At 33.2% G+C, this 9874-nt stretch overlaps 1 protein-coding gene across 1 annotated transcript; it reads right to left on the reverse strand.

Annotated features, from left to right (window-relative positions):
• Positions 1-2980: 2980 nt before the first annotated feature.
• On the reverse strand, positions 2981-6334 carry LOC112715823 (protein CPR-5). Its single transcript, XM_025767643.3, has 5 exons — positions 5877-6334; positions 5514-5570; positions 5183-5218; positions 4296-5036; positions 2981-3835 (listed from the first exon to the last, which is right to left on the reverse strand). Exons 1-5 carry the CDS (start codon positions 6231-6233, stop codon positions 3305-3307), a joined length of 1722 nt encoding a protein of 573 aa, XP_025623428.1. The 5' UTR covers positions 6234-6334; the 3' UTR covers positions 2981-3304.
• Positions 6335-9874: the final 3540 nt, after the last annotated feature.

The following is a 9874-nucleotide window of genomic DNA, read 5'->3' on the forward strand; positions in this document are numbered from 1 at the left end:
AAAAAAGAAAAGAAAAAGACAATTTTTTTGTCTAATTAATTAAAAAAAACACTTTAATAAAAAGAGAAGGAAAGAATACTCATTAATTGGATTGTCTTCTACAACTTTATTATCTCTTTGTGAACAATTTTTTTTATTGTTGGATTAAGCCTTTTTATTGCACCATAGGTTTAGAATCTTCTTCCAGTAAAATTTTGTGCATGCACATGGTGAGAGTTATTCTCTTCACCAATTCATCTTTTGGCTCTTTCCTTTCTTTAAATTTTGAATGTGAATTTTTCTTAAGGACTCTTTTATTAACGGCTTCTTGATTTAATGAATTAATCAAATTACTCTTTGTGCTTTCTTCTATTTTACTGAGATATAGACCCTTATATTGATTTTCTTAAAATCTTCCGTGGGATTTAACATTGTTTTATTTTGGAGGAAATATTTTTGTTTCTCTACCAATTGTTGGACAACATGTTTCACGTACACCTCTAAATTCTTTATTAAAATTTCTTGATTTTTTAAATTTGCTCTTATTTTTTCCATCAAACTTTGAGTTTGTTGCATGAAGAAGACAGTGGTGTGGGACAGTCTTTTCACGACACTCTTAAGAGATGAGACGGAAGCTTCTTAAACAAACGAGGTGATTTGACACAAATTTTCTACGACAATCTCAAAAGACGAAGGTTTTGAGGATTGTAGGATTGCATTGGGTTAAAGTTCCTTGTCTTTGATTTTCCAACCAAGATTGGGGTGATTTTACCATTTAGATGAGTAATTTATTGGCTTTGAAAAATATCTTAATGGCTTATACTACGTTTGTTCCACTTGTTTTATGAGTAAAAAAAGTTGTTGAATCATGAGTTTATTGTTTGATAGAATTTTCTCTATAGCATTTAACATTTTCTTAAATACACAAGAAGAAAAGATCAAACGTATCTTGTGGAATAAAAGAAAGAATAAAAAAAGAAGAGAAGAATTTAAACAAAAAAGAAAATAAAATAAAAGAACATAACAGAAAATAAAATAAACAAGATCTAAGTTAGGATTTAACTAGACGTATGTTGTCAATCTCAATTAATTCCCGTCAACGGCGTCAAAAACTTTATAAGCGAAAATTAAAACTCACAGATATTAGCAAGTGCTCTGGATTGTTTAAGTAATACCACAACGAGTGGATATCATTCCCACGAGGATTAACGGATTAAGGCAAGTAACGTCTAATTAAATATCTAATTAGATCAATCTAACCTTAGATTTTGAATTGTGGATATTTAATAAAAGAAGAAATAGAAGAAGAAACTTGGGAGAATGCTTGAAGTTGGAAGAAAATCAATAGATGAGAGTGTTGAAGACTTCGAAGATGTTTGATTCTTGGAAGAACAATGCTTCTACTTTCTTATTTAATTCATGCAAAAAATCTTTTCAAAGCAAATCATTTATAATCAAATCCCAATCTTTTGGTGATTTAGTTTCTCTAAACTTAATTAATCGTCAATCGCTTGGTCAACTAATCGAGGGAAGAGGTGAAGAACGAAATCGATTTTAAGCCATACAATCTTCAATAACTATCCCTAGCCGAATTATATATTACTTATTCGAACTAGCTCTAGATAAATGAAGATTGTGAGATGAGTTTTAAGCTAATTCTAAAATTAAATTTTTAAATGTAAAATTAAAATTCAAGACAAAATTAGTAAATTTTCCAATAGTTCTAACCTTTAGTGATGAAGAAAAAAACTCAATCTTGAAAAAGTAAAGAAGCATGAATTAAAATAAAGAAAATACCTATATTATTAATCCTAAAACCAAACAGAATTCCTAACCTTTCAACAGGGGAGGTTTAGTGACTCATGATAGAAAAAGAAATTAATTTTAATAATGAGAGAGATGTTTGATCCGATGGATTGGGATCCGAAGATCCTTCTCAAGATTCTTCTCTCTTGTGAACCTTGTTCACTTATTTATATACTAAGTTCTATTTAAATTCAAATTTAAAAACTGAAAATAAGATAATTACCTACTTAAATTCAAATCAAATCTTAACAACAATTTAAATCTAATCTAAAAATAAATCCTAACAACTGAATCTTTATTTTTCTAAAAGGAATTAATGCTAACCAATATCTTGAATCTTGAATCTTCCGATGAGATTAAGGCTTCTTATAAATTGTATAATTAAATTTTGGCTTTAAGTGTTGCATCTTGGGAGTTGAGAAGTTGAACGCCAGACTTGGAGTGAGAAAATTTAGGCGTGGGCCTACTTGCACCAAGGATGCCGGGCTTGTGTGCAAATTGGAGGAAGGCTGCTGGGCGTAGAGAGCTGCCGGACTTGCAAGATAAGTCGTTGGGCATCCGATTTTTATGTGTTTTAAGTCCGGATGAACCTTCTTGAACTGGTTTTGTATTTTTTTTTTTGTTTGTTAAAAAGACTTTTAATTTTTTGTTATTTTGATACAAAAACTGTTGAAAACACAAAAATATTAATATAATTCTAAATACTTGATTATTTATAAAATTTTACTTAAAAATATAAAAAAATTAATTAAAATCTAAAAAAACATAGAAAAAAATTTTAAAAATTATTTAAAATGACGGGTCATCAGCTTCTCATCAACTCCATAAAATACTTCAACTCCATAAAATACTTCGACCAAACCTTGGATGTTTAGACTGATTCTTTAAGGTGCAATGATATATTTTCCTAGCTAGATCAGAAAGTAATCGACTAATAAAGTATAAAACAAATTAAAAGATTAAAATGGCAAATCAAAAACATATTTGAGGACCAATTCAAAAATTTAGTCAATATAATATTTCGACAGGTCCTACTCCCTAATCACTTTATTTTTTCCCATTATTTTCACTTTTTCATATGATTGATTCACGTAAACTTAATACCAAAAATGATTTGAGAACTTCATAATTCCGTAGAACAATTTAAATTTAACTTAAATATTTCTATTTTGATTTATGCAATTAAGCATACTTATTTGTTCTACCTTGCAACACCCGTACTATATCGTATTCCTGTATTCTTATACTTAAATTACAAAACAAGGATCAATTTATCCAATTCAAAACATGGCTGCCAAATGCAATACTCATTGCATAACTTACAATATTACACTGTACGGGGAATAATTAGCATAACACGACTTGGCTTGTTCACTTACCACAAGCAAAGCATACTCATTACTCAGGCAAAAAGGTAAAATATGGACACAAATACAATAAATACATGGAGCTTGGCTTGTTGGTTTACCACATTCTATAGGCATCTCATAGTAAGGCACAAGGTGTAAAGAGGAAGGATTTAGGAATCGATTTCGCTAAAATCTGACACCTTCAATAATAAATGGTCTTTCCATTCTGATAGGCTTGCAAAAGGCGTGAGACCACAAAGCAACGGAAGAAACGCGAGCAAAGTAGCATAGAACAGAAATCGGCGAATCCAGTACCGGATAATGGGATTCTCCTTAAATGTTTGTGCTGGCGTAACGGGTCCATAAAGGACTTGGTAGAAAACGGATGTGAAGCCAATACAGAAGAAATGCAGCAAGCACAGCGTCTCCCAATATAAGAGCCACACATAACCATTCCCTCCCAATGTATCTACACACAGCTTGCCACAATATCCGCAACCAACTCCTAACATCAAAAGGATGAAAGTAACTGGCATATTCTGTGATGATGTTGTTGACCTCATGAGGAGCAAATATGCAATTGCAAATATCATCAAGACACCAAATATCATTCGGCTCATAACTTGAACTTGACACCACAAAATATTCAACCTTGAATTGAAATAGGACACTGATTTGGGAGTCCACCAAGAGGAAGAGTCCTAAAATTGGGAGGAAAAAGTGGCATTAGTATTTGCAAATTAAGCCAAGACAGAGCTAGAATAGTATACAGCTTAGATTGCTGTAGGAATGCCATGATTGCATCCTTTATTTTACTCATCTTAAATCTTAAATCTTATAACAAGGAAAATGATGATCAATTTTTAACCCCAAGCAATGACATAAGCACTTGCAATTAGACACATAAACCTTAATCACAAAGTTTGATGATTTTTTTCCTTTTTTGTAAATAAACTTTCAATGATATCCTTCCTATTGGAGTTTCAGTTATTTTTCACTCTGTAAATTTAGTTAAAAAGTATTTCTCAGATTCCATTATCCATAAAATTACTATCTGGTCCTTAAAACAAGAAAAGGATTATCATCATTTCGTGAAAAAAGCATGACAAAGTAGCTTCAACCGCACTGAACCAAAATGTTGAGAAGAAAGATTATGCGTACCTCAGTTGATGGCGAACATGATTCGGTGACCTCAACAATCCTTTCATAGGAGTATACATAAGCACCATACAGCAGTGAAGATGACATAAGAAACAGACCAGCAATAAGACAATCTATGCACTTTTTACTCAGCTCTCCATATTTTGTATCTTCTAACTGGTTCTTAAACTTTTCAACTTTGAAAGACACCTTTGATGCTCCCATGGCTAACTTAGATCTTTCTAGGTTATTCGAATCCATGTTGAGAGACAACTGTGCCTCTTTCAATTTCAATTTTCTCATTGTAAAGCCAAGTTCTATTTCCTTGAGGTCATTAGAACGAGACTGCTCTACAATAGATTTCTCAAAAACACTGACGATAGGATTATCAATTACTGACCCAGAAGAGCTTCGAGAAAAAGATATCAACTGATTTTGTTGCCCATGCAAAATCAGACCACGATCAACTGGATCCATATGACGACTAACTGAATCCACATGAATGTTCTCCTTCATCCCATTGCGATTAACATATTCAGTAGGAGATGCTGCCCCAGAATTTCCATCTTCAATGACAATATCTCTTGAGAAATCCTTTTTGTCAAGACTCAATTTAGGATTTGGAATTTCCTTCTTCATATCATTAACTTTATTCCCTTCATTGTTTGTAGATGATTCATAAATTAATCTAAGTGTACTCAATGTGCTACCAAAAGACTGCTCAAAATTCCTCGTCAGGCCATCCAGCTTGTCTCCGAAAACCTGTGGGACAATATGCAATAGTCACAACAAGTGACCCAAAAAATTCGCTTGAGCAAAATGGACTTTGCTTACTGTTGATATGAACTGCTATTGAAACGTAGAAAAACCGCAATCAAGGATGAATCAGCAATTGTTGCCTGGCTTACATTGGCTAGCGATTCTCTGATAGCTGAGGTGCACATCTACAACGTAATTGAACAATGAAATTGGTTAAGGCAGAAAATGAAGTTATCAGCAATGCCAATAAAGCGTGTAAGGTTTAGCCAATAAAAAACACATGCATCATCACCTACATGATTTCAGTAATATAAATTCCATTACTTAATTTTCCAAAGATATCACAATTGTAACAGATAATTGAATGATTCATCTGTTGGAAATCCTTTATAAATGATATACCGTAGTCTCTGGTCGCATATACCAATTGAATTTTATTTAAGTTTGCATCAAGAAATAGATATAGAGAGAGGAAATTACCGACGAAAGATGAGTGGGCGACATGCTTTCAGCTGCTGCATCTCTTCTATACAGAACCTAAACCAAAAAGAAAAGAAAAGAGAAAAAGAAAAGAAGCACAAGATTAATCAATAATTGACGAAGTTAAAGCACTATGAAAGAAAACAAGCACATTTATAAGAGTTGGTATTAAACAATAATTGCCGAAGACAAATAATTATATGAGAAAAAAAAAGCAGTACCTCAGAGAATTAAAAACTTGATCTTTTTAGTTTGTAACAATTGAACAGAAATACAAGTCTTCATTTTTATCAGCAAAGAGAAACAAGGTACTTGAAAATGATTCAAAACAGAAATAAGGTTGAAGGGAATTTCATTATTCACCTGAGCCATAACGGCGGCAAACGACATTCCAAGAGGAAGGCCAATTTCGTCCACATTACCCCTTTTCCGGCGAGCAACGGCGACTCTAGAGTTCCGTCGTTTGAACGCCACCCCCTTGCGTTTCGTTTTCCGCACGGAACTCGTCGACGACGTCGCTTCGGAATCACCAAGGCTGGCCCTTCTCTTCATTAGGGTTCCGTTCTCGCATCTGTTAATCGGTTCTGCTACTTCCGAGGCGCAATTCACGATCTCAGGCATAGGACTCGAGCAATCGGTGTCCTTCTGATTCTCGCTATTGTGTTCTGCGCTGGGAATTTCAATTGTGGAGCGGTGGCGGGGAGAAGCAAGAGCGTCCATCAAAACGCCGCAGGAATAACAGCTAAAATTTCAAAAGCTCCAACGTTATTAACTTACTGCATATAAATAGAATTTAATTTTGACACTACATTCAATTACATAATGTGTAATTGTTAATTTGTTATATTAATAAAAATTAATTATTTTTATATTAACTACGTAAATAATTATTTAAATAGATAGTTATAATTATATAAATTTATAAAATATTATCTATACATAAAAATTAAATTCATATATATAAAAAAAGATAGAGTATTTGTCTATTTTGGTCTTCAAAGAATTTTAAATAAAATATTTTAGTCCCAAACTAAAATTAATTACTCGATTGGTCCCTAACAATTAATTCCGTCAGTCACTTAGGTCCTTGGCTCCATCCACTCTAACAGAAGACAAAATGGTCCCTGAAAACTCTAATATGGGACAAAATGATCCCTAACAACTCTAACAAGAGACAAAATGATCCCTGACCCCTTTATTCAAAAACGACAATGTTCTTCCCCAATTTTTATCATATCTCGCATACCCTAACATTCATACTCTCATTCTTCACATTCACAGTCTTCTTTTCCATCTTTTCCTTCTTCCTCTTTAACTCCAAGATTAAGCCATGGTGTAATTGTCACACGTGTCGTACCTATCTCAACATGTCATGGACCACACACTTCCTAAATCTTTGTGACGGGTACATCTACTTCCTCTGTACTTCACCCACCAAAAGCATACACTTTCACGTCTTTGATAACATCACCTCCAACCCCCGACAACGTCTACGACATCCTCAAGATCAAGTTCCACAACTACTCCAAGGGCACACCTTTCTCCACTCTCCGACAAGTAATATAGATTGTTAGACATTAGAACATTATGAGAAGATTATCCTTCGACATCATATGCAAATTTTCATTTGAAATAGACACCGAGTACTTCATTCCTTTTTTCCCGGAGTCCAAGTTGGCAGACAGTTTCGACCTCGCATCCAAGCTATTACAACGAGCAATGTTGCCGTTGCCGCTCATATGGAAACTGAAGCGATTACTAAACATTGGTTCGAAGAAGAAGCTAAAAGAAACGATTGGAGTGGTGGACAATGTGATCATGGAGATGTTAGGGCAGAAGAGGAGGGAGGTGGCAACGACGACGATGAGTCTTAACAAATCAGACTTGTTGTCTGGATTTATGGGATTTATCGAAGACCACAACTAGTTGAGAGACATAGGCATTGGTTTCTGAATATGAATTGGTTGAGAACAAGTTGAGGTTTTTTTTTCTTGTGAACATTAAATTTATAGAGTGTGCATTGTGTAGTTTGAAGTTACAGTGTTAGACTGTTAGTGTTATGCGAGATATGATGAAAATTGAGAGAGAACAGTGTCGTTTCTGAATAGAGGAGATCAGGGACCATTTTGTCCCTTGTTAAAGTTGTCAGAGATTATTTTGTCCTCCGTTAGAATTAATAGAGTAAAGGACCTAAGTTACTAACGGAGTTAATTGTTAGGGACCAATCGAGTAATTAATTTTAGTTGGAAACTAAAGTATCCAATTTAAAAATTTTTGAGAACCAAAATGGGTATATACTTAAAAAGATAATTAATTGGATGGTGTAATTGGTGAATGTTTTAATACAACTACCCTCTCCTACTCAATCAATTTTTTTTTTTAAATCCACCAACCACACCATCCAAATAATCAACATCACAACATCATCCATGGTACCTTTCTCATATTAATGTCAAAGACCGTATTAAATCGAGCAAAGAAATTACAATGAGGTTATTTTTTCTGCAGCAACATAAAACTCAAAAACATTACATATTTAAATCATATGTAAAATCACAATAGAATAGAATTAATTATTTTATATATTAGACTCCAAAGAATAACTTTATGAGATTCTCTTTTGTGTTTGATTTGGCAATAATTACATATAACTCACAAAAACACTTCAGAAATTGTCCCTTACTTAATCCCTTGTTATTGGTGATATTGTGGCTGACTTTCCTCTACAGCAGTTAGAGCAGTTAGAACTGACTAATCTTTATCTACTATTGGCCATTGAAACAAAGTAACTTTAGGGGATGAATTAGGATTTCTCATTTTCCTTTGCAACATGCTTAAAGAGAGGAATGGGATTGAATTTTAAATGACATTGTTTTGTTAATAAGTCCAATGACTGAATTGTCCACTTTACACACGTGGATACTTAATGGCCACGTATGTAAGTTAACTTTTTACGTCAGCAGTCAAGATTATTGACTAATAGCAAAAATTGATGAGAGACTATATTGTCATACAGAGGTAAACTTCGGAGATTATTTTATGTGCTTTAAAATTTTTGGAACTGAAATGTCCGGTTTTAAAAATCTCAGGGATTGATTTGAATAATTGCTCTTTCTTTTTCATATGGGTTGGATAGGTCTGGATCCTAAAATTGCGTTTGGAAAGGAGACTAAAACTGAGAGATAGAGACTAGGAGATAGAGACTTCATTAAATTTCTGTATTATATTTAATTTGTAGTGTATAAGACTGAGTTGTGTCTTTTTATTTTGTTTGGTGTAAGCTAAATATCGAGACTGAAACAAGAATAATTAATAAAATACCCCTATTATTAAATAAAATAGTGTAAAGTACCAAAATTAACCATAAAAAATTTTGATGCCGATAAATCTTACCATAAAAAAAATTAAAACTAACTTAAGATAAACTTTGATAGATAAACCTATTCAAACTTTAAAAAACTATCAAAATTTTTAAATTATTCCTCTAAACTAACCTAATCACCCTATTTTCATTCTCTCATTCTATTAACTATCACCCCCAAACTCCCAACTCCCTTTCCAAATCCTCTACCCCCAATTTTTCTATTCTTATTTCAATTTTTTCAAATCCTTCCAACCTTTTGGTATTATTTTTTATTTTCCTAAAATCCTTCCATTCCATTCCTCTCTAACAACCTCACTTTCACACCAATCCCTAAATTCATCATTAGTGTCAAAACAATGCCATTCATCCCCATAAATTCTCTTGTGTCAAAATAATGCTATTCATCCCCAAAAATCTTCTCAGGATGAACTTCAAAAAAATCATAGAGCTTTTAACAAACACCTTGTTGTATTTATTGAGGGTGTTCTTGAAAGTGACGAAACCAATGATGTACTGCTCCTTGGTGACAGTCATGTTTCATGTGCAACTGAACTATGTGTTACTAGTAATGGTGGGGCTCAGGGTGTTTGTAGTGGCGAATAAATCGGTGGTGACGAACGTAAACATGGTGATGCTGATGGCAATGTATGTATATTTGAAACTCAGATCCAATATCATTATCATTCTACTACGTCTACTCAGGCATGTGTATTTAAAACTCAGATCCATTATCATTATTAGGTTACTACATCCCGAAGCAAGTAGAATAACATCACTGCATCTACCTAGACAATTATACTTCACTATATCCCACAGCAAATGAAATCATACCACTGCATCTATCTAGACAAGTATACTTCATTCTTAAGTTCAATAATTTTTAAAAGACCCAAATAATCGTTCTTCACCGATCTAATTAAATACTGTAAATTCACCAAAACTTCTAAAAATGGGATTCTTTAATCAAACTTAAGACACAGTTCTTTTCATATGAAAT

Source organism: Arachis hypogaea, chromosome 10 (assembly GCF_003086295.3).
Source record: "Arachis hypogaea cultivar Tifrunner chromosome 10, arahy.Tifrunner.gnm2.J5K5, whole genome shotgun sequence".
Lineage (NCBI taxonomy): Eukaryota > Viridiplantae > Streptophyta > Magnoliopsida > Fabales > Fabaceae > Arachis > Arachis hypogaea.

Bases quoted from the DNA above. Each gene is read 5' to 3' on its own strand.
- LOC112715823 (XM_025767643.3), bottom strand. From the start codon at position 6,233: ATGGACGCTCTTGCTTCTCCCCGCCACCGCTCCACAATTGAAATTCCC. The intron at 5,037-5,182 runs GTAAGCCAGGCA...ATTGTCCCACAG, and splicing joins TCAGAGAATCGCTAGCCAAT to GTTTTCGGAGACAAGCTGGA. The intron at 3,836-4,295 runs GTACGCATAATC...TCCCAATTTTAG, and splicing joins CATGTTCGCCATCAACTGAG to GACTCTTCCTCTTGGTGGAC.